This window comes from Erythrolamprus reginae, chromosome 2 (assembly GCF_031021105.1).
Source record: "Erythrolamprus reginae isolate rEryReg1 chromosome 2, rEryReg1.hap1, whole genome shotgun sequence".
NCBI classification, from domain to species: Eukaryota; Metazoa; Chordata; class Lepidosauria; order Squamata; family Dipsadidae; genus Erythrolamprus; species Erythrolamprus reginae.
In genome coordinates, this window is record NC_091951.1 from 60,543,004 (window position 1) to 60,569,123 (window position 26,120).

General features: G+C 42.6%; 1 protein-coding gene across 15 annotated transcripts in view; it reads right to left on the minus strand.

The window, feature by feature from the left end:
• FOXP1 (forkhead box P1) overlaps window positions 1-26,120 on the minus strand; it is a 780,655-nt gene that overhangs the window by 328,822 nt on the left and 425,713 nt on the right. For all 15 annotated transcript variants that reach the window (XR_011557934.1, XM_070738223.1, XM_070738212.1 and 12 more), the window contains one exon: window positions 12,226-12,407. Coding sequence is in view for 14 of the 15 variants with exons in the window: in XM_070738223.1 (XP_070594324.1) it covers window positions 12,226-12,396 (171 nt within the window). In the remaining variant the exon portion in view is untranslated. The remainder of the gene's footprint in view (window positions 1-12,225; window positions 12,408-26,120) is intronic.

The following is a 26,120-nucleotide window of genomic DNA, read 5'->3' on the forward strand; positions in this document are numbered from 1 at the left end:
AAACAAGGAACAAAAGGGGGGAAAACCTGCGTAATAAAAGTTGGGAATGACATTAAACTTAAAACTGAAGAGCAATATAAAAGTTAAGATCATTACAAGCTTGACTGAACATAACAGGCTTTATTGCACAGTCAACTGTACCTCCCTGAAAGGGAGTTCCACCATGTTATTAACTCTACATGGCAACAAATAATAGAAGTAGCTTATTTATTTGGCTTATGCTCAATAGAAGACTACAGAGTAGAAGCACAAGTGGCTGGAATTATCATGCTTAGCTGCAGCTTAGATGATTCTTGGACAATAACTAAGTGTTCTAAAGTATTCATCTCTATCCAAGTGGAAAGGGGGGAACATGAATTCAATGTCTAAAGTGCTAAAACATGTCTGAAACTCATTCTGGCAAGGCAGCATTCTCCTGCATATAACTTCACAAAAGCAAACACCAAAACACTCATCATGATTCTTTATGTAGCGGAGATGCATCTTTTTCACATACATCAGGCAATATAATACAGTTGTCAAAAAGAATGTATATTGTAATGTTGTCAGGAAACAGTAGTTTTACTTAACAGCCATTCAGATTTATTGAATAAGTGTTTGACATCAAGCATTCTATTAGGTGACCTGAGAGCATACGCTGTGTATAGGAAGAAACAACTAAACAATATGCTGTGTGCTTGCTTGAATTAGATTTTGAAAACGACTATTAAAAAAAATAAATTGCAGAACATTACAGCACTCAGAAGATCTGAAAACCACAATATCCAAAGCATGACGATATGGGGTCTGGAGCTTCTTTAGCTTTACTTTGAAAAGCTGAATAAAAATTTAGGTGTAGATGGCTATACAGTAGTCCCTCGCTATACCGCGCTTCACCTACTGCGGCTTCACTTCATCGCGGGTTTCTGAGGAAGTCTATCGGCAGATTTAAACAGCCCGCCGAACTCGATCAGCAGGTTTTTTTTAAAAAAAAAATATCTAAAATTGTAAATACTGTATTTAAATACTGTATCTAAAATAAATACTGTGTGGGAAGGGTTTATAAACACTTAAAACAATGAAATCTTACCAAACAATTACAATATAAATACTTAAAAAAGTACTATCAGTCGATAAATTCCCCATCACGGATTTCACCTATCGCGGTTAGGTCTGGAACGTAACACCAGCGATAGGTGAGGGACTACTGTAATACAAATGCATTATAGCCATCTACACCTACCAAGCCTATGTGTTCCTTAAGAAAAATGCTATGATAAAAGAAAATAGAAGGCATATTTGCAAAATTATAGGTGATTTTCATGAAATACATGATTCCCTCGATTTTCGCAGGTTCGAACTTCGCGAATAGCCTATACCACGGTTTTTCAAAAAATATTAATTAAAAAAATACTTTGCGGGTTTTTCCCTATACCACGGTTTTTCCCACCCAATGACGTCATATGTCATCGCCAAACTAATAATTTTTGCAAATAAATAACAAAAAAAATAATTATTGTTAATAAATAATTATGTTTATAAATATCAGGATCACTAAGTGTCTTATTCAATGGTGAGTACCAGTAATAATGGTGAGTAAATGGTTGTTAAGGGAATGGGAAATTGCAATTTAGGAGTTTAAAGTGTTAAGGGATGGATTGTGATACTGTCCATAGCCAAAAATGGTGTATTTACTTCCGTATCTCTACTTCGCGGAAATTTGACTTTCGCGGGTAGTCGCGGAACGCATCCCTCACGGAAATCGAGGGAACACTGTACAGACTTTTTGGGGGGGGAGGGGGATAAACATGTGTTCATTTTTTCTAATAAATGTTTATAACTGGCATTTCATCACAGTTGTAAATTTTTTGTTTCCAGCCTATGCTGAAAACAACATATCTGGCAAGGACAGGACAAAGAGTTTGTTCCCCTGAAACACAGTGTTACTTCTACAATAGCTATTAAATATTCACTTCCCGGGTGAATTGTTGAATAACTTTAAGAAATTTAAAAATGACAGCTCAAGTGTAAAGGGTGTCAATGAGAAAAAAACAACTGCATATGACTGCTTCAAAAAATGAGGATGAGAGATAGATATCATATCACATGTGCACAGGCAGAAACAGTTGTAAACAAATGCGGGCAAAAAAAATTAATAAGACGAAGTTAAGATTAAGAGGCAGAAAAAATATGATATTGAGAGATAAAAATGGTTTATCAAAGGGAGGACAAGGATCAAACAAAAAAGCCTCTGAGTTAGTAGAATTAGAAATAAAAATGATTAACTTCTCCTGATGAAACTGAAGTGATGGCATGTCAGAAGGAGTGTTTTGTTTATTTATTTTAAGGGGAGTCCTATTATGAACTGCAACACTACAAACTAATTGTAAAGGGCACAGGGAATGTTCATGCAAACAGGGAAAGAGTTGCTACCAAGTCAGATATGCAAGACCAAGCCTGTTCCAGGCCTTGATTTACAACAGTTCATTTAGTGACCATTCAAAGTTATATCATAGAGGAAGTGATTTACAATCATTTTTCACACTTACGGCCCTTCCGGCATTCCCATAGTCAGCTGATCAAATGTCCCAGGATCGTGTAAATCACCTTTTGCAACTTTCTGACAAGCAAAGTCAATGGGGAGGCCAGATTCACTTAAGAACCATGATACAAACTTAACAACTGTAATGATTCACTTAACAACTGTAGTAAAAAAAAAAAAGATCATAAAAAGGGACAAAATTCACTTAACAAATGTCTCACTTAGCAACAGAAATCTGTGGCTCAATTGTGGTCATAAATCAAGGACTACCGTTTTTTGGCCATGCCAAAATCTCTCCCCTCCCCCACCCTGTGACATAATTCTTACTATTCAACAAGTGAACTCCTACTTACGTGGAGGAAGCCTAAAAGGCCATTAACTTGGTTTAAACAAAGTTCAAATTGCCCCCCCCATTATAAATCAAATTGTCCCACTGAGGGGCATGGGCCCCATGCTGGGAACCACTGTCTTAGACAAACCTTCCTCAGTTCACCCATAGATAAAGTGATTGGACGGGGGAATGCATGTTCAGACTTCAAAATTTGGTAGTGTGACCTACAGGGCATTGATTTTTTAGCCTGGCCTGACTCATGGGGATGAAAACAATAAATACAATAAAACATGCCTAAAACACGACTTGAGTATTGCCCACAAGATCATATGCTGCAACGTCCTACCGGTCAATGACTACTTCAGCTTCAACAGCAACAACACAAGAGCACGCAACAGATTCAAACTTAATACGAACCGCTCCAAACTTGACTGTAAAAAATATGATTTCAACAATCGAGTTATCGAAGCGTGGAACTCATTACCAGACTCAATTGTGTGAACCCCTAACCCCCAACATTTCTCCCTTAGACTCTCCACGATTGACCTCTCCAGGTTCCTAAGAGACCAGTAAGGGGCGTACATAAGTGCACCGGTGTGCCTTTCATCCCCTGTCCAATTGTGCGAAAATGAGGAAGAACTTTTGTTATCTGTTGACTAGTGAGAGGAAACATATGATACAGTAAATAGGCTTGAACTACAGAACATTTTGCACAAATGTGGAATTGAAGATTGGTTGTTGAGTGCGATAAAAAAAATATTTATTTATTTATTTACTTACTTACTTACTTACTTACTTACTTACTTACTTACTTACTTACTTACTTACTTACTTACTTACTTACTTACTTACTTACTTACTTACTTACTTACTTACTTAACTTACTTACCTACCTACTTACTCACTCACTCACTCACTCACTCATTCATTTAGTCATTCATTCATTTATTAGATTTGTATGCCGCCCCTCTCCGAAGACTGAAAAATCATAGACAGAGTGAAATAAAAATAATAGACAGATAGTCCTCGATTTGTAAGTTTGTTCAGTGACTGTTTGAAGCACTGAAAAAAGGGACAGATGACTGTTTTTCACACATATGATGACTGCGGTATCCACAGGTCATGTGATCAAAGTTCAGACGCTTGTCAACTGGCTCATATTTATGTGTCCCAGGATCATGTGATCTTTGAGATCTTCTGGCAAGCAAAGTCAATGAGGAAGCCAGGTTCACTTGACAACCATGTCACTAACTTAACAACTTCAATGAACCACTTAACAACTGTGACTCCGAGTCCTCGGAGAGGGGCGGCATACAAATCTAATAAATTATTATTAATTATTAACTATGGCAAGAAAAGTCATAAAATAGGGCAAAACTTACTTAACTGTCTCACTTAGCAACAGAAATTCTTGGCTCAATTACATATTAACAGAGTTGTAAGGGACCTTGTAGATTATCTAGTCCAACACACACACACACCCATGCTCAAGCAGGAGACCCTAAACCAGTGATGGCGAACCTATGGCATGGGTGCCACAGGTGGCAGTCGGAGCCATATCTGCTGGCATACAAGCTGTTACCCTAGCTCAGTTCCAATGTGCATTTGTGTGCCGGCCAGCTGATTTTTGGCTCGCTGGAGGCTCTGGGAGGGCATTTTCAGCTTCCAGATAGCCAAAATAGAAGCCTGGAGCCTGAGGAGGGTGAAAAACAGGCCTACCATTCCAGCAGAGGTTGGGAAATGGGCTGTTTCAGGCATCCAAGGGGCCTCCTGGGGGCCAGGGGAGGCCATTTTTGCCATCCCAGGCAATGAATTATGGGTGTGGGCACTCACGCATGCACAATAGCACAAGCACAAGCGCTTTCGGCACCTGAGGAAAAAAAGGTTCACCATCACTGCCTTACACCTTTCTGACAAATGGCAGTCCAATCTCTTCTGGAAAGTCGTAAGTGATAAAGCTCCCACAACGTCCGAAGGCAAGCTGTTCCATTGGTTGATTGTTCTCATTGCCAAAAAGTTCCTCTTTCTTTCTAGGTTAAATCTTTCTTTCTTTCTTTCTTTCTTTCTTTCTTTCTTTCTTTCTTTCTTTCTTTCTTTAATTCTTTATCCGGAACTGCCTTCTACCGCACGAATCCCAGCGGCCGATAAGGTCCCACAGAGTTGGTTTTCTCCGGGTCCCGTCGACCAAACAATGTCATTTGGCGGGCCCCATGGGAAGATCCTTCTCTGTGGCGGCCCCGGCCCTCTGGAATCAACTCCCCCCAGAGATTAGAACGGCCCCCACCCTCCTTGTCTTACACAAATTACTCAAGACCCACCTTTGTCGCCAGGCATAGGGGAGTTAGGATATTCCTTCCCCTAGGCCATTACAAGTTATGTATGGTATGTTTGTGTGTATGTTTTGTTTTTATAATAAGGGTTTTTTAGTTGTTTTATTAAATTGGATTGTTACATGTTGTTTTTTATCATTGTTGTTAGCCGCCCCGAGTCTGCGGAGAGGGGCGGCATACAAATCCAATAAATAAATAAATAAATAAATAAATAAATAAATAAATAAATAAATAAATAAATAAATAAATAAATAAATAAATAAATAAATAAATAAATAAATAAATAAATAAATAAATAAATTTATTTATTCGATTTTTATGCTGCCCTTCTCCTTAGACTCAGGGCAGCTTACAACATGTAAGCAATAGCACTTTTTGACAGAGCAAGCATATTGCCCCCACAATCCGGGTCCTCATTTTACCCACCTCGGAAGGATGGAAGGCTGAGTCAACCTTGAGCCGGTGATGACATTTGAACCACTGACCTACAGATCTACAGTCAGCTTCAGTGGCCTGCAGTACAGCACTCTACCTGCTGCGCCACCCCGGCTCTTGATCAATTTCCACCCATTATTCCTTGTCTGTGCTTTGGAGAACAGCTTGACTCCCTCCTCTTTGTGGCAGCACCTCAAATATTGGAACACTGCTATCATGTCTCCCTTGGGTCCTTCTCTTTGCTAGACTATCCATGCCCAGTTCCTGCAACCACTCTTCGTGTATTTTAGTCTCCAGTCCTCTGATCATCCTGGTTGCTCTCCTCTGCACTTTTCCTAGAATCTCAATATCTTTTTTATAGTGTGGTGACCAAAATTGGATGCAATACTCCACGTGTGGTTGTCTAAGGCTTAATAGAGTGATATTAGTACCTCGCTTGATCTAGATTATATCCCTCTGTAGTTGTAAGCCAATAACTATCCATATAACAAAATTATAAAACAAGCAGAGCAATGAATTACATCCTTGATAAATGATTTAATACTGAAAGGAATAGAACAATGAGTGTGTCTTGTGGATAGTATGTGGTCTGTTGCAATGATATTTGTCAAAGTAAGTGAAATTGGCTAGGTGCAATAATTAGGTTGTGTCCAGTCTGTTACTGGATGTGAGACATATCTATGTTAGGCAATTGAGTGCAATAGGAACAAGTACTTAAGAAGTGTGTGTGTGGTAAAAGATTGGGTCAGAAATGAATGGGTTCTGGATGAATGTGACTGCAAAAATGAGTAATCTTGTGTGAAAGAACTGCATTGAACAGGTTGGTGATGTGGAGAGAACAAATGAGAATCAAATCACAAAACAAATATACAAAGGGAGAGTGAATGGGTCAAGAGGGGGTGAACCAAGAAAGTCATGGGTGGTTGGAACTGATGAGATTCTAAAAAACACAGAGTTGAGAAGTTTAAAGAATAAAGGACAATGGATGAAGTGGGGTATGGATGGAGTAGAAACAAAATTGGCTTGCCAAGATTAAAATGACAGCCACTTTAGTCTAAATGGTTAAGCTACCAGGCTACCAAAAAAGTGACCATGAGTTCAAGTCTCATCTTAGCCCTGAAAGTCAGCTAGGTGTCTTTGAGCCAGTCACACTTTCTCAACCCAAACAAAACATCTCACAGGGTTGTTGTTGTTGTGTGGAAAATAAAGGGAAACAGAAAGATATGTTGGATATGTTTGCTGGCTTTGGTTAGTTGTAAAATTATAATTATATATTATATAATTATAATATATAATTATATATCATACAATTTTAATATATAATTATATATCATATAATATGTAAACAGAATTGGAATATATAAATGGAATCTCGTCCGGCCGCCCTGTTTAGGGTGACTTTCTCTCTCTTTGACATGGGAAGAATAGAGGATCCCTTAAAGGGCAGAGCTGAGGAAATTAATAGGTTTCTGGCAAATAAAGCCACTCAGATCCAGATTGACCTGGACTCCAAATGAGCAGTATCGATAGAGGAGACAGGGTCATGTTTTAGTGCAGTTGTATGGATTGAATTGGCTCTGGTGACACCTGATGAAGTGGACAAGGCCACCAAGAACTGTGAGCTCCTCCACCTGTTTATTGGATCCGTGTCCCTCCTGGTTGGTTTCAACCAGCAGGGAGGACACATGAGGCTAGATCCAGATGGTGGTCAACACTTCCTTGATGAAGGGGTCCTTCCCACCTAAAGGAGGCGATGGTGTGCCCCATCTCATGAAGCCTTCTCCGGCTATTCATAACAACTATTGTCCTGTCTCCAACCTTCCCTTTTAGGGAAGGTTGTTGAGAAGGTGGTGGTGTTCCAACTCCTACAATCCTTGGATGAAGCAGATTATCTTGAACCTTATCAGTCTGGTTTCAAGCCTGGTTATAGCACCGAAACTGCTTTGGTCGCACTGATGGATGATCTCTGACGGGCCCGGGATAGGGGTCACTTCTCTATCCTGGTGCTTCTTGACCTCTCAGCGGCTTTCGATACCATCGGTCATGGTATCCTTCTGGAGGGGTTAAGAGTGAATGGCACCGTTTTACGGTGGTTCTCCTCCTACCTCTCTGGTCAGTCGCAGTCAGTGTTGGCAAGGGATCAGAGATCGGCTCCTAGGCCCCTCTTTTGTGGGGTGCCTCAGAGGTCAGTTCTCTCCCCCCCTGATGTTTAACACCTACATGAAATCACTGGGTAAGATCATCTGATGATAAGGGGTGAGTTTCCATCAATACGCTGATGATACTCAGCTATACATCTCCACCCTGTGCCAGTTCAGTGAAGCAGTGGAGGTGATGTGCCAGTGCCTGGAGGCTGAGAGGATCTAGATGGGTGTCAACAGGCTCAGGCTCAATCCTGAAAAGATGGAGTGGCTGTGGGTTTTGCCTCCCAAGGACAATACCATCTGTCAGGAGGGGAACTCAGAAAAGGTCTGCAACTTGGGAATCCTCTTCAACCCACAGCTGAGGTTAGAACAACATCTCTCAGTGGAGGCGAGGGAGATGTTTGCACAGATCTGCCTGGTGCACCAGCTGCATGCCTATTTGGACAGGGAGTCTCTTCTCACAGTCACTCATGCCTTCATCACCTCGTGGCTCAATTACTCCAATGTGCACTACATGGGGCTACCTTTCGGAGACTGCAGTTAGTCCAAAATAATAATTAATAATTATAATAATTTATTGGAAATGCAGCTGGGTGAACCATTTGAGGTATACTCATATATCACCATAACTCCGTGAGCTGCATTGGCTACCGACTGGTCTCTGAACGCAATTTAAAGTGTTGGTTATTACCTATAAAGCCCTACATGGTTTAGGACCAGATTACTTAAGGGACCATCTCTTGCTGCACGTATCCTAGCAGCTGGTCAGATCCCACAGATTTGGCCTTCTTCAGGTCCCGTCAGCCAAGCAATGTCGCTAGCGGGGCCTAGGGGAAGGGGCTTCTCTGTGGCAGCTCCGGTTCTTTGGAACCAACTCCCCCCAGAGATTTGCACTGCCTCCACCTTTCTGGCCTTTCATAAAGTTTTGAAAACACCACCTTTGACGGCAGACCTGGGGCCGTTGAGGGTTGACATCCCACTCTGGCCGATAGTATAATTGGGATTGGATGAATTTGAATGAATGGGTTTAATGGTGGGGACTTTAAGATTTGGGATTTAGGGTGGGAGTTTATAACTTATATCTGAAATTTGTATTGATTTTATGCTGTAAGCTGCCCTGAGTTCCCTGGAGAACGGTGGCCCAGAATTTTGATGAATAAATAAATTTTATAAATAAATATATATATACTATCTTGTACACACACATATATGTTATGTTTCTTTCTCCCCCTTTTGATTGCTTTAGCTAACTATCTCTTATTCCCTTTTTTGTGCTTATAACATTGTTTATTCAAAAGGGAATAAGTAGACTTTGTACTTTAATGTTGTAGAATGCTACATGTAAGCAAAATAACACCAGGAAAAAAACGATGGAAAAGTAACAAACTAGAATGGAGAGGTGTATAATTATATATGAGAGTTAGTTTATTTTAATCTCAAGCCTCTTAGAAAAAAACTTTAATGTCCTGAATAGTTCCAACATATTTTACTCTTCTAATTCTCTTCCAGTGCCCTAGATTAATCAAAGCTGTAACCCCTGTTGTCTTTGCAGTATAATTCAGAATGTGCCCCTGGCCAAGAATGACGGAAAAGTCAACAGGAATTAAATTTCAGTGCAACTGTTTACTCTACTGTGGCCTGCACTTATTGAAATGTTATCCATGGTTTTGTGTGACTACTGCAGTAAGGAATTCAGCATGCTTGTGATACTTTTAATGATTACATTCTCACCTAAAAAAAATCTATGAGAAGAAACATTTAATGTAGCATCATGAAAATGTCAAGCCCCTAAAATGTAGGGGATTTATGTTAAAGGTTACACACACACACACACAGGAAAAAAATGAATTTTGTTATGGCTTATTTTCTACTGTATAACAATATGCTGACAAGATCATCATGCACACTAAAAAATCTTTACAGCTGTCAAAGTCTTCAAGACTATTCCAAACTCCAGACCAAGGATTATTTAAAAAAACAGAATTAAAATTTGCATCTTTTCAGAGATTTTATATATTATATGCATTCCCTTGTTATGCAATGCCAGTACCATTCAACAGAACTTTTACAATTCAGTGTCTCTGTGTTGAACTTGTATTTATGATGTTATTAATCTGATCTTTATTATCCTCTTCTTCTCATGCAAACAAGAATTCAGATAATCCATATTCAAAACTTTTGTTCATTCACTGACCGATATTGAAAATAGTCAAGTCAAAGTCAAACCTTTATTGTCATTGTACATCATATATATAATGAAATTATTTATTTATTTATTTTATTTATTGGATTTGTATGGGGCGGCTAACAACAATGATAAAAAACAACATGTAACAATCCAATTTAACAAAACAACTAAAAACCCTTATTATAAAAACCAAACATACACACAAACATGCCATACATAACTTGTAATGGCCTAGGGGAAGGAATATCCTAACTCCCCCATGCCTGGCGACAAAGGTGGGTCTTGAGTAATTTGCGAAAGGCAAGGAGGGTGGGGGCCGTTCTAATCTCTGGGGGGAGTTGATTCCAGAGGGCCGGGGCCACCACAGAGAAGGCTCTTCCCCAGGGGCCCGCCAAACGACATTGTTTGGTCGACGGGACCCGGAGAAGGCCAACCCTGTGGGAGCTTATCGGCTGCTGGGATTCGTGCGGTAGAAGGTGGTTCCGGATGTATTCTGGCCCAATGCCATGTAGGGCTTTAAAGGTCATTACCAACACTTTGAATTGTGACCGGAAAACGATCATCAACCAGTGCAGGCCGCGGAGTGTTGCAAAAACGTGGGCGAATCTAGGTAGCCCCACGATGGTTCTTGCGGCCGCATTCTGCTTTAGCTTCTACTGGTGCAGTTAATACAAAATAAATAAATGGGATATGTAGCAATAAATGTAATTTAATTGTTTGAGATCAATAAATACAAATTCTTACTCATGAGGAATTAAAGTAGGCACCTTCTTGTACTCTTAGATGAATCCACTTTTTAATTAGCAAAGTAAAGAAGAGCTGACTATCAATACAGAATGATTATGGTTACAGCCTTCCATCCTTCCAAAGTGAGTAAAATGAGGACACCGATTGTTGGCCGTGATATGCTGACTCTGTAAACCACTTAGATTTATATACAGCTTCATAGTGCTTTACAGCCTACATGCTATTGCTATTATAAAATTCAAATTGCAATAATTTCCTTTTATTGTAATCAGTGCTACACTTTGGAGGGAAATAAAAGCACATCTGAAACACCTGGATTATTAATGAAGATTTATGAAATTATCAATCATGATATCTTACTTAAACCTCAGTAATTTAGTGCTGGAGTCCCGAAATCTGGGTCGCAGATATGACACCATTGTAAACCATATCACACAAACAAACAAAGCCCCATTTGTGCATGCATGAGATGCAGGGAGTGCATGAAAACTCCAGTCCAGTCTGCGGAAAAACTCCTCTCCACAGAACAGGTCTCCAGTGGTTGGGGGCTGCTGGTTTAGTGTTTGTTGAAGCACCGATTTGGGGTTCACTATTAAAGCGGAGAAATCTTCTTAGGGTCATTTCTACCAGTGAAGAAATAATAATAATAATAATAATAATAATAATAATAATAATAATAATAATAATAATAATAATTATTATTATTATTATTATTATTATTATTATTATTATTATTATTATTTTTTAAAAAAAAGACCGAAGACTCAGAGCGGCTCACAAGACACAATATAAAACAAAGCATACAAACAAATCTAATTAATTAAAAACTACAAGCTAAAAACCCGATATATCAGTCAACCAATTCAATCACAACCATACATCACATTTAGTAGTCAGGGGGTCTTGATCTAATTGCCCCATGTGAGTCTTGAGACTTGCGGAAGGTAAGGAGGGTGGGGGAAGTGCAAATCTCTGGAAGAAGCCAATTCCATAGGACTGGGGCCGCCACAGAGAAGGCTCTTCCCCCAGGCCCTGCCAGATGGTCGACAGGATCTGGAGAAAGCCAACTCTATGGGACCTGACCGGCCGCTGGAATTCATGCGGCAGAAGGTGGTCCCATAAGTAATCTGTTCCGATGCCATGTAGGTCTTTGTAGGTCATCACCAACACTTTGAATTGTGTGCGGCAACCAATCGGCAACCAATGTAGTCCATGGAGTTTTGAAGAAACATGGGTATATCTAGGAAGACCCATGACCGCTCACATGGCTGCATTCTGCACAATTTGAAGTTTCCAAGCACTCTTCAGAGGTAGCCCCTCCTGCTGGTAATGCAGGAGTTGATATAATACACTTCTGCTCTTTAAAGTTATACTTTAGTTCTTTAATTGATATCATATGAATAAATGCTTTAAAGTGTTCACTTGCTAGAAAATACTACCATATTTTTTATGATATTCCTTCAGCCTTTATTTCTGTACACAAATTTTTTTCAAAGGTGAGAAAACATTGGTAGCATATTTTACAGTACCTGCTGTTGCTGAAGATGGGCAAGATCCGCAGCACCGATTTCCAACGAATGTGTCTCTCCGTTTGGCCTTACTTCACGTAGGGTACAATCTAGTAAGGAGTTGACAGTGCTTGCTCCATTCTGAAGGGCTGAACCATTACTTTTTGTCTCAGTTCCCGATTCTTGCATCATGACTCAAAAACCTGGAATAATGTAATGGAAGAAAGAAAAATAATAAGGTAGCTGGTAAAAAGCTTCACTTCCTTTTCTGCTTGCTACAATTAAAAATATTTGCTCGCTCTCTTCATCATGAGATTTATATTTTCATTATTAGTTCGGGCATAAGTTACATTGATCTATTGGTAATTCTGCAACATTTTAAAAATGCATTATTCATCTAAATAGGGCAGTATTTGCTCAACAAATTCCTTTTCTGTCAGAGTGAATTCAGATGAGCAGACACAATCACAAATACATTAAGATTAACAACCCAGTTGCTTTAATAATACTTCAACACTTTACTTGAATTGTGTAAGATTGTTTTATTAATATAGTATGGTTACTGTTTTTAATACAGATAGTCCTTACAACAGTTCATTTAGTGACCATCCAAAGTTGTAACAGGATTAAACATGTAATTTATGACAATTATTCACATTTATGACCGTTGTAGCATGCTGATGGTCACATGATCAACATTCAGATTAGATTAGATTAGATTTATTGGATTAATATGCCGCACCTCTCCGCAGACTCGGGGCGGCTCACAACAATGGCAAAAACAGTACATAGTGACAAATCTAATATTTACCAATCTAATTACAGTTTTAGGTTAAAAAATTCATAAAAGCAACCCCAATATATATATATAAAACAAGCACATAATCAATCATACACCAAAACAACATTGGCAAGGAGGAGATGTTTCAATTCCCCCATGCCTGACGGCAGAGGTGGGTTTTAAGGAGTTTACGAAAGGCAAAGAGTGTGGGGGCAATCCTAATCTCTGGGGGGAGCTGGTTCCAGAGGGTCGGAGCCACCACAGAGAAGGCTCTTCCCCTGGGTCCCGCCAGACGACATTGTTTAGTCGACGGGACCCGGAGAAGGCCAACTCTGTAGGACCTAACTGGTCGCTGGGATTCGTGCGGCAGAAGGCGGTCCCGAAGATATGCTTGAGAACCGACTCATATTTTATGACGGTTGCAGTCTCCTTTTCGCAACCCTTTTGCAATCTTCTGATAAGGAAAGTCAATGGGGAAACCAGATTCACTTAACTACTGTGTTACTACCTTAACAACGTCAATGATTCACTTAACAACTATGGCGAGAAAAGTAGTAAAATGCAACAAAACCCACTTAAATGTTTCACGGAACAGAAATGTTGGTTCAATTGTGGTCGTAAATCAAGGATAACCATACCTGTATTTTTAAACTATGATAATCATTTCACTAGATGGATCACGGCAGGACAAAACTGAGTGAAGTTACAAACATTTTTAAAAAGATAGAAAAGTTCACTCATTACAGGCTGAAATACCGATCAATCCAATTCTTTGTATTTTAACTTGGTTGGAATCCTTGCGGAAACTACTTTTTTTCCATCAGAAAAGTAATAGATATCTGTCAACAGAGACAATCTTCTTTCATAATGATGAGTGTTAATTATTCTTTGGAGTAAAGTGAGTAAATTTACATGCCATTAATATGAAACATTTGGATTATTAATCTGCATTCAAGGATTTATGAATTACATAGTTTTGCTTGAGAAGAACATCAGTAAAGGCTTTGATCAACTTTTGACACAGCACTACTCTGGATTTACTATTAAAGAAGAGAAAACTTCTTCAGTCCATTTCTACCAGTACATTAGTAGCAGGGATGAATTCCCATTTTTCTTGCCATTAGTGCACTGCGCATGCAGCTTCAGGTGTCCTGCACATTTGCATATACGTCCCAGTGTGGTTTTGCTTCTGCACATGCACAGGAAGCAAAATCTTGTGAGGGGACGCATGCGTGAGATTTTCGTGACTTTTTTGCTCCTGCGCATGCACATGTCCCCTTGTGAAGTTTTGCTTCCTGTGCATACGCATAAGCAAAAACACACTGGGATGAGCGCACACACATGCAGGACATGCAAAGCTGCACATGCAGTGCACCAGTAGTGGCAAAAACAGGAATCCGTCCCTGCTACTAATGTACTGGCATGCGCAGAAGCAAAAAATCGCCAAAATCTCTTCCGCACACACATCCCCTCATGAGATTTTGCTTCTAGCGTAGAAAACTTTGGGATATGCACGCACACGCGCAGGACATCCAAAGCTGCACACGCAGTACAACTTTTACTACTGGTGCTGTGTCCTCTACTGTTCCGGTAGGAACCCGGTGCTGATTAGTAGTGCAGGAGATGATATAATGTACTTTTCTTTCTTTTGCATCCACGTTTCTTCAACACTCCGTGGCTTGCATTGGCTGCCGATCAGTTTCCGGTCACAATTCAAAGTGTTGGTCATCACCTTTAAAGCCCTACATGGCAATGGACCAGATTACCTCCGGAACCGCCTGCTACCTCACGAATCCCAGCAACCGATAAGGTCCCACAGAGTTGGCCTTCTCTGGGTCCCGTCGACTAAACAATGTCGTTTGGCGGGCCCCAGGGGAAGAGCCTTCTCTGTGGCGGCCCCAGCTCTCTGGAACCAACTCCCCTCGGAGATTAGAACTGCCCTCACCCTCCCTGTCTTTCGTAAACTACTCAAGACTCATTTATACCGCCAGGCATGGAGGAGTTGAGATAGCTCTTCCCCCTAGGCCATTACAAGTTATGCATGGTATGTTTGTGTGTATGTTTGGTTTTATAATAGGGGTTTTTAGTTGTTTTTTATTATTGGATTGTACATGTTGTGTTTATTATTGTTAGCCGCCCCGAGTCTGCGGAGAGGGGCGGCATACAAATCCAATAAATTATTATTATTATTATTATTATTATTATTATTATTATTATTATTATTATTATTAAATAATTGTTGAAACTTCTGACTATTATTTTGCACAGAAACATGTCACTACATCTGAAAATAGACTCTCTTGAGTGCAGGTGAATCCCAATGAATTATATTCAGAGACAACCAACAGTACATATACCTTTCCCTCAGGTAAGGGAAAGAGCCATAGTGTAGTTGTTCCCCCAAGACCGGTAAAATGGAGGAAAGAGACCTCTGTAGAAGCAACCTCATGCAATCAGCAAGGGATCCACTGACAATTTTCAAGGTATGGTGTATTCAAGAGATGTATGAACTCTTCTCTTGAATCACATTCTGGAATTTCCACATTACTCAGAAACACAAAATAGCTTATGATTTAAATTACTCCTTTTAAAGCGCAATTGGATTTTATTTTTAAAGAAAATATATTCAAGTGTGAATACTGTTGTGCTCTTCACATAAGGCTACCAAAATGTCTAGATATCAGGGTAAATACAAATGAGGAATTTCAGTAATAATAGTTGAAGTACAGGTGAGTGCTCTTTTGGTAAGCAATCACAGGCCTCTTCCCGCCCATCTCATTCAACCGTCAACAAAAACAGAACTGATAGTAGTATTTGTTCATCCAAGGTTACTCCATAACAAGATATATGTAATGCAAGCTTCATTCAAAAGTGAATTCTATAAAATCGGTTTTAATTTTTTTTAAAAAAAGTTGATAGAGGGAGGAAAAACGGTGATTAATTATATTGCTAATAATTGTGGGTACAGGTAAAAGGTAACATTCTACTCAGGTTGAAAGCACAGTACAGAAATGATTTGCCACTGTCTTTTTCTCAGATATTTTGATTTCAAAATGTAGTCTACAACTCTGGATTTCTTCTATCCAGATATTAATGAAATCAGATAATGTTTTGAGAGAAGCCAAATTTGGCTAAGTGCTTTCATTGCTTTGACAAAAATAAATGTGCTAGATAATAAATACAATGAAAAAGAAATAATTGATGTTTTTCTTTAAAATATTTCATGTCTTGATTGTCAAAGGGCATAGGGTAGTCCCATCAAACATATGTCCTGTTATATTTTCTGAATATAATTATTGCAAAACTTTAAGTTCTGAACTATTGGTATAGTAAAAATAAATCTTTTTCAAGGAAGGTTGAAGCAAAATTTGTGTTAAAGAAATATCTCCTTTTTTAATATTCCTGAATGATTAAAACTAACAGGTAAAACTAGCTTTATTCCTGAAGAGTTACATTAAGTTTGACCAAGTCAGGGATATATACATTAATTTGGTTGATCAACCATTTATATCAAGCAGAATAAATGTGCCTCAAGAAATTGCCCAATCATTTAAGAATGTTTAATTTGAACACAGATTTATGCAAAATATTTCTACTATGAAAATAATGCAAAAGCAGATGATTTAATAGTATAAGTTATTAAAGGAATATTTAATCATCTCTGCCAGAAAAAAAAGGCACCCAGAGTTGCTTTCCATAGTGAGATGGACAGCATATAAATTTAATGAAAAAATAAAAATAAAATATATAAATCTGTTAGTAAGGATACAAAAACTTGCCCATGTTACACCAACACACCGCAGTCTGCATTGGTTGCCGATCAGTTTCCGGTCACAATTCAAAGTGTTGGTTATGACCTATAAAGCCCTTCATTTATTTATTTATTTATTTAGATTTGTATGCCGCCCCTCTCCGCAGACTCGGGGCGGCTCTCAACAAGTGAAAAAAGACAGTTTGCGACAAATCTAAATTCCTAATAAAAAACATTTCAAAAAACCCATTTTCTAACACACATACATACACACATACCATTCATAAATTGTACGCCTAGGGAAGATGCCTCAGTTCCCCCATGCCTGACGACACAGGTGGGTCTTAAGGAGCTTACGAAAGGCAAGGAGAGTAGGGGCAGTTCTAATCTCCGGGGGGAGTTGGTTCCAGAGGGCCGGGGCCGCCACAGAGAAGGCTCTTCCCCTGGGGCCCGCCAACCAACATTATTTAGTTGACGGGACCCGGAGAAGGCCCACTCTGTGGGACCTAATTGGTCGCTGGGATTCGTGCGGCAGAAGGCGGTCTCAGAGATATTCTGGTCCAGTGCCATGGAGGGCTTTAAAGGTCATAACCAACACGTTGAATTGTGACCGGAAGTTGATCGGCAACCAATGCAGACTGCGGAGTGTTGGTGAAACATGGGCATACCTAGGTAGGCCCATGACTGCTCTCGCAGCTGCATTCTGCACGATCTGAAGTTTCCGAACACTTTTCAAAGGAAGCCCCATGTAGAGAGCATTACAGTAGTCGAACCTCGAGGTGATGAGGGCATGAGTGACTGTGAGCAGTGAGTCCCGGTCCAGATAGGGCCGCAACTGGTGCACCAGGCGGACCTGGGCAAAGCCCCCCCTCGCCACAGCTGAAAGATGGTTCTCTAATGTGAGCTGTGGATCGAGGAGGACGCCCAAGTTGCGGACCCTCTCTGGGGGGGTCAATAATTCCCCCCCCAGGGTAATGGAAGGACAGATGGAATTGTCCTTGGGAGGCAAAACCCACAGCCACTCCGCCTTATCCGGGTTGAGTTTGAGTCTGTTGACACCCATCCAGGTCCCAACAGCCTCCAGACACCGGCACATCACTTCCACCGCTTCATTGACTGGACATGGGGTGGAGATGTAAAGCTGGGTATCATCAGCGTACTGATGATACCTCACCCCGTGCCCTTGGATGATCTCACCCAGCGGTTTCATGTAGATATTAAATAGTAGGGGGGAGAGGACCGACCCCTGAGGCACCCCACAAGGGAGAGACCTCGGAGTCGACCTCTGACCCCCCACTAACACCGACTGCGACCGACCGGAGAGGTAGGAGGAGAACCACTGAAGAACAGTGCCTCCCACCCCCAACCCCTCCAGCCGGTGCAGAAGGATACCATGGTCGATGGTATCGAAAGCCGCTGAGAGGTCAAGAAGCACCAGGACAGAGGATAAACCCCTGTCCCGGGCCCGCCAGAGATCATCCATCAATGCGACCAAAGCAGTTTCCGTTCTGTAACCGGGCCTGAAACCCGACTGCTGGGGACCTAGATAATCGGCTTCTTCCAAGGATCGCTGGAGCTGGAGTGCCACCACCTTCTCGACAACCTTCCCCATAAAGGGAAGGTTGGAGACTGGCCGGTAGTTGTTAAGTACGGCTGGGTCCAGGGAAGGCTTCTTGAGGAGGGGGCGCACGAGCGCCTCTTTATAGGATGATGGAAAAGATCCCCTCCCCACGGAAGCGTTGATAATCTCCTGGACCCAGCTCCGTGTCACCTCCCTGCTGGCCGAAACCAGCCAGGAGGGACACGGATCCAGTAAACAGGTGGCGGAACTCACAGCTCCAATGGCCTTGTCCACTTCATCAGGTGTCACCAGATCAAACTCTTCCCAGACAGGTGGACAAGTACGGGCCCCAGTCACCTCAACTGACTCGTTGTCAGCCGACTCTGTTTTCCAATTGGAGTCGAGGTCCGCCCGGATCTGAGCGATTTTATCAGCGAAAAACGTGTTAAAGTCCTCGGCACTACTCTGTAAGGGCTCCCCAACTCCCCTCTGGTTAAGAAGGGAGCGGGTCACCCTAAACAGAGCGGCCGGGCGGGATTCCGCTGATGCAATCAAGGCGGCATGATACGCGCATCTTGCCGCCTTGAGCGCCACTTTGTAAGTCTTAATAAAAGCTCTTACAAGTGTTCGATCAGATTCAGACTTACTCTTCCTCCATCGCTTCTCTAGACGTCTCTTCTGGCGTTTCAACTCCCGGAGCTCCTCGTTGAATCATGGAGCTCTACGGGGTCTAGCGCCGCGGAGAGGTCGCAAAGGCGCAATCCGATCGAGAGCCTCCGCTGCAGCCTTGTTCCAGGCTTCCGCAAGAGACTCCGCCGAACTGTGGACGAGTGCATCTGGGATAACCCCAAGCGCCGTCTGAAAGCCCTCTGAGTCCATCAGGCGTCTGGGGCGGTTAGGTCCCACAGAGTGGGTCTTCTCCGGGTCCCATCAACTAAACAATGCTGCTTTGCGGGACCCAGGGGAAGAGCCTTCTCTGTGGCGGCCCCGGCCCTCTGGAACCAACTCCCCCCAGAGATTAGAATTGCCCCCACCCTCCTTGCCTTTCGTAAGCTCCTTAAAACCCACCTCTGCCGCCAGGGGGAATTGAGATGCTCTTTCTCCCTGGGCCTTTACAATTTCATGTGTGGTATGTCTGTGTGTATGTTTGGGTTTTTATATTAATGGGTTTTTAAATCATTTTTAGTATTTATTGGATTATTATTGTACATTGTTTTATTACTGTTGTTAGCCGCCCCGAGTCTCCGGAGAGGGGCGGCATACAAATCCAATAAATAAAATAAATAAATAAATAAATAAATAAATAAATAAAAAATTATTTTTCATTTTAAAATAATCCTCATTTGACTAACCAATGGGTAGTAGCCCCAGTGTTAACCATGGTTAAGTTGTTAATAGAAAACCTGTAGCTCTGGACTGAACAAGGGGGTGCTTTTGATCTCTGAACTTGGTTGTTTTCTTGCAGACATTTCATTACCCAACAAGGTAACAACATCAATACTAGAAGGGACTAATGATATTACCCCATTGTTAATGAAACATCTGCTGAAAAGCAACCAAACACAGAAAGCACCAAGGACCTCACATGTCATGTTACCTCTTATCAGACAATTAGTTATTTCTGAAGGTAGAAATAGGCCAAAAGTGCTGAGTGTTCTGGAAACTAAATCAACTCTAGAGGGTAGCCACAACAAGATAGTCAAATACTTTTTAGATCCCCTCCCCGATCCCCTCCCCCAGTCTTCTGTAATGAGCAATTACTGAATGATAGCTAGGCATGAACTATTGGTTTGAACTGTCCCAATCCTATCACCAACCATCATCTTTTTCAGAGCTTCCTCCAATAGTAAAAAAAATGGGTTCAGAAATGAATAAGCTGCATTACCCCACATTCCTTGAACTCTCTAACCCTGATAGAAAATACCATGCATGCTATGAGGCCTCTGGATACAATTAGGGTTATGTTAGATGATTCACCTCTTTCTCTTATGCCGTCATGTTTTCTTTTGTGTTGGTTTATCAATCAACTGAGTCAGTCAATTGGGTAGATGTAAAATAGGAATGCAGCACAATGCTATTTTTACTTGTTTTTTGTTGTTAGTTGTTTTGTTTAAATTGGGATTAAGTATCCAGTTATACTCTTAAAGCTTTATAATGCCTTGGTAAGGCCACACTTAAAATATTGCATTCAGATTTGGTTGTCACGATGCAAAAAGGATGTTGAGACGCTAGAAAAAGTGCATAGCAGAGCAACAAACATGATTAGGGGACTGGAGGCTAAAACATATCAAGAATGGATAGCCTAGAGAAAAGGAGGGCCAGAGCGCACATGATAGCAGTCTACAAGTATACGAGGGGATGTCACAGAGAGGAGGGGATCACTTTATTCTCCAGGGCACCAGAGGGCCGGACGAGGAACAATGGCTGGAAGCTGACCAAGGAGAGATTCAACATGGAGATAAGGAGGAACTTCCTGATGGTCAGAGCGATCAACCAATGGAACAACCTACCAGCGGACTTTGTGAACTCCAACACTTTGGACATTTTTAAGATTGAACTGCCACTTGACTGGTGTGCTATAGGGTTCCTGCTTGGGCAGGGGGTTGAACTTGATGGCCTTCATGGTCCCTTTCAACTCTATCAATCAATCAATCAACCAACGGTTGCAGGAACTGGGCATGGCTAGTTTAATGAAAAGAAGGACCAGGGGGGACATGATAACAGTGTTCAGGTATCTCAGGGGTTGCCACAAAGAAGAAAGAGTCAACCTATTCTCCAGAGCACCTCAGGTTGAACAAGAAGCAATGGGTGGAAACCACGGTAATCAAGGAGAGAAGCCATTTAAAATTAACAAGAAATTTCCTGACAGTTAGAACAATTAATCAGTGGAACAACTTGCTTGCAGAAGTTGTGAATGTTCCAACACTGGAAGTTTTAAAGAAGATGTATGCACACCCCTTACTTCCTCATCATGCAAACTAATAAACTCAAGAAGCATTGTTAACAAAATACCAAAAGTTCTTCTCTTACTAAAAACTGCCAAATTTGACATCATATTCATATGCAAAACTTGGTTAAACACATCTCTCCCCAACTCCATTATCACAGTGACTAATACATTTATCAATCTGATCGCAAAATCTATAGAGGAGGTGGAGTAGCAATCTTCCATAAGAAATCACTGAACCTAAGGAAAGTCCAAGTTAAACAAGAACTTTACCATCCAGAAACTGTTCTGTCTGGGTCCCTCCAGCAAACACCAACCCAAAAAGAGAATCCAGACACACTGGTAAAAATCAAAGGCAGTTTATAGAATTCAAAGCAAACACAGGTAACAGAAAATGTCCTTACAAACAGGAACACGCTGAAACTTCAAAGATGTTTCACGAAGACCATGAAGTAAAACAGGATTCTTGCTGTCAAAAACAACGCTGGAGATAACAAACATACGCCTCCCCCAAGTCTTCCAGTCTTCTAGGCCACAAGCCAAGATCAGAGACGCCGAGAAGCAAAGCAGGTTCACAGAACTCCCAGTTGATAACTCTCCACATGGCTAAAAGGGCTTGCCTGTCTTTTAAACCCTGCTGAGGAGAACCACACCCAAACCCAGCTGTTGCCAATTCAGTGATGCCAGTACCTTTCTAATTGGTCCCGTCTCTGAGCTGCACGTCTCTGTCTCATGTCAATTATAGCCTGTGCTTCCTCATCCAATGAGGCCAGGCTACTGGCTGGGGAGAGCCCCCCCCCCCCTCGGGGCTCTCAGGCTGCTTCCCCTCATCCTCTTCCTGACTTTCCTCTCCCCCGTCTGCCTGGTCCTCCCCCTCCTGTTCACTGTCCTCCTCCTCCGGGCCTGGATCCAGCAGAGACGCAGCCGGTCCCTGAGGAGCCTCATGCTGAATCACAACAGAAACTATCATCTGTGAACTAACCCTTGACATCACACTTCACTTCCTCCTATGTTATAGAGCCCCTGATTATGACATCTCACATGCAAACAAGCCAACCTCATTACTAACGTGGGCAACCTCCTATCCACATCCTCTTATATTTCTTGATGACTTAAACCTACTACACATTAACTGGTCCCTAAATGAATGCACAACGAAACCCATTCACTCAACCCTCTACGATGCTATCACTAGTCTAGGGGTAGTGCAACTAGTTAGACAACAGCATACTCTAGACCTCATCTTCTGCAACAGTTTACACTCAATTTATGGACTTCAAATTAAAGAACCCTTTTGCAACAGTGACCACACCACAATCGACTTTTGCCTCAACGTGCATCCTCACAGAAACAACCTCAATGACAGGACAACCAATTTTACAACTTCAAAAAGGCCAATTATGATAACATAGAATCTGACCTCTCATCTCTTGACTGGAATACAATATTCTCTGGCTGTATCACCACAGATGACTATTACAATATATTTTTGCTTGAAATCCAGAGTCATAAAATTATATGTACCTCTAATATTCATCAAAACCATGAAAAATAAATTACCCATAAAAATAAGAAAGCTACAATCCAAAAAAAGAGTACTTTGGTGTAAAAATAAAACAGGCTATGTTGCAAACTTTAAAAGCCGCTATAAAAATTTGTGTTATCAAATAAAGACTAAATGTACCAACTATCACATTAATCAAGAAGAAAACCTCTTACGTACAAAGTCCACTCGTGCCTTCTATAATTTTGTAAATAATAAACTTAAATAGTCTATTAAGTCCATTTTTATGTGATAAACATCTGTTGACAATATGATGGCTATGGACATCATAGTAACAAATTCTAGGCCAATCAAGCAAATAACAGAATTTTCCATATGGGATACAGCATAAGGAAAATAAACATATTTCATCCTATTGGACCACATGATTTTCAAGTATCATTTGAATGGTGAAAATATGACATTAAAGATATTCACATGCTAAAATGCATTCTGAAATTATAACAAATCTATTGGATCAAGACGATTTTTAAAAAATCTTTGGATATTTTTAAAAAATATATATATAAAAGCCTTTTCTGCAGTTTACCAAAAAAAATACACTATAAAGTTTTTCTACACCACAAAGGAAAATGCAAAAATAAGGATCCTTCATCAGATTAGATGCATCTCTTTCCAATGTCATTATCAATTATCAAAATTAAGCTCTAGGGAAAATATTAATTTATGTATTTATCTACTTATTCAATTTGGAAACTGACTGACTTTCAAAAAAAATTATGGGTGAATTAAAATGCACTTGAAGGAAAAAAAAACCAAGCAATTAAAACCTAGGCAGCTCCAAGAAAAACAACCAAACATACCTGAAACTAACAAAAATTAACATAGGTATACAGTGATCCCTCGAGTTTCGCGTCCTCGAGCATCGCGAAAGGGCTATATCGCGAGTTTTCAACCCGGAAGTAAACTCCACCATCTGCGCATGCGTGCCCTTTTTTCTATGGCCACGCATGCGTAGATGGTGGAGTTTCCCCAGCTGGGGTCCGCTTCCCAGCTGGGAAGCGATAAGAGCAACGGGGTGGGCGGGGGAAGGCCGGGCGGCGCGCGCGCGGGGTCCGCTTCCCAGCTGGGAAGCAATAAGAGCAACGGGGCGGGCGGGGGAAGGGCGGGGCGGCGCGCGCGCGAGGTCCGCTTCCCAGCTGGGAAGCAATGAGAGCAACGGGGTGGGTGGGGGAAGGCCGGGCGGCGCGCGCGCGAGGTCCGCTTCCCAGCTGGGAAGCAATGAGAGCAACGGGATGGGTGGGGGAAGGCCGAGCGGCGCGCGCGCGAGGTCCGCTTCCCAGCTGGGAAGCAATGAGAGCAACGGGGTGGGTGGGGGAAGGCCGGGCGGCGCGCGCGCGAGGTCCGCTTCCCAGCTGGGAAGCAATGAGAGCAACGGGGTGGGTGGGGGAAGGCCGGGCGGCGCGCGCGCGAGGTCCGCTTCCCAGCTGGGAAGCAATGAGAGCAACGGGGTGGGTGGGGGAAGGCCGGGCGGCGCGCGCGCGAGGTCCGCTTCCCAGCTGGGAAGCAATGAGAGCAACGGGGTGGGTGGGGGAAGGCCGGGCGGCGCGCGCGAGAGGTCCGCTTCCCAGCTGGTAAGCAATGAGAGCAACGGGATGGGTGGGGGAAGGCCGGGCGGCGCGCGCGCGAGGTCCGCTTCCCAGCTGGGAAGCAATGAGAGCAACGGGGTGGGTGGGGGAAGGCCGGGCGGCGCGCGCGCGAGGTCCGCTTCCCAGCTGGGAAGCAATGAGAGCAACGGGGTGGGTGGGGGAAGGCCGGGCGGCGCGCGCGCGAGGTCCGCTTCCCAGCTGGGAAGCAATGAGAGCAACGGGGTGGGTGGGGGAAGGCCGGGCGGCGCGCGCGCGAGGTCCGCTTCCCAGCTGGGAAGCAATGAGAGCAACGGGGTGGGTGGGGGAAGGCCGGGCGGCGCGCGCGCGAGGTCCGCTTCCCAGCTGGGAAGCAATGAGAGCAACGGGGTGGGTGGGGGAAGGCCGGGCGGCGCGCGCGCGAGGTCCGCTTCCCAGCTGGGAAGCAATGAGAGCAACGGGATGGGTGGGGGAAGGCCGGGCGGCGCGCGCGCGAGGTCCGCTTCCCAGCTGGGAAGCAATGAGAGCAACGGGGTGGGTGGGGGAAGGCCGGGCGGCGCGCGCGCGAGGTCCGCTTCCCAGCTGGGAAGCAATGAGAGCAACGGGGTGGGCGGGGGAAGGCCGGGCGGCGCGCGCGTGGGGGCCGCTTCCCAGCTGGGAAGCAGCGAGAGCAACGGGGTGGGCGGGCGAAGGCCGGGCAGCATGCGCGCGGACAAGCGGCAGCAGCGAGGCGGCGGGGAAACCCCAATCTTCGGCTCCTCGCTGCTGCGGTGGAAGTAAAAACACCATCTGCGCATGCGCAGATGGTGTTTTTACTTCCGCACCGCTACTTCGCGAAAAATCGATCATCGCTTGGGGTCCTGGAACGGAACCCTCGCGATGATCGAGGGACCACTGTAGTATACACCTAGTCCCTTGTTGTTGTAAAATAACAACAATAACAATTTGTCTACTAGTTAGCAAGTTCACAACAATGTGACACAACATTTTGCATATCAGGCAAAGGAAATGTAAAATATTGTTCTCTTTCATGTATACACTGGGGCCCATACGTCCTATGTGTATTTTTGAGTCTACATTAACTGATTGTGTCGATGTTTTCTTTCATTACGAAGCAAAGAATTTAAAAAATCAACAGCACAAGCCAGGCACGAAAATTTCCCCCAGTATCATAATACTTCACAATCTATAACTGTGCTATTCCCTGTTTTTCACATGGCTAATAGTAAGCTTAACTGCTGGGGATTTAACATGATAACAGACCTGGAAAGGACATTGGAGATCTTCTAGTCCAACTCACTGCTCAAGCAGACAAGTGGTTGTCCAATATCTTCTTAAAAACTTCCAGTTATGAAGCACCCGCAACTTTTGAAGGCAAGTTGTTCCACTGATTAAATTGTTCTGTTAGGACATTTCTCCTTCGTTCCAGGTGGGTTATCTCCTCAATTAGCTTTCATCTATTGTTTTTGTCCTGCCTTCAGGTGCTTTGGAGAATAGGTTGATTCCAGGAGTGAAATGCTACTGGCTCGGCCACCGGTGATTCGGAGAATCAGTAGGCGTGGCAGCACGAGGCTCCACCCACCCATCTCCATTTTCTTTTTTAAAAACCCTCTATGCAGGCACAAAGCCTTCTGAAAAAGTGTGTGTGATGGTGGCACGCAAAGTATGCCCTTCCAAACCAGTAGGGAAGATAAGTAGATTTCACCGCTGTTTGACTTCCTTCTTTGAGGCAGCCCCTTAGTTACTG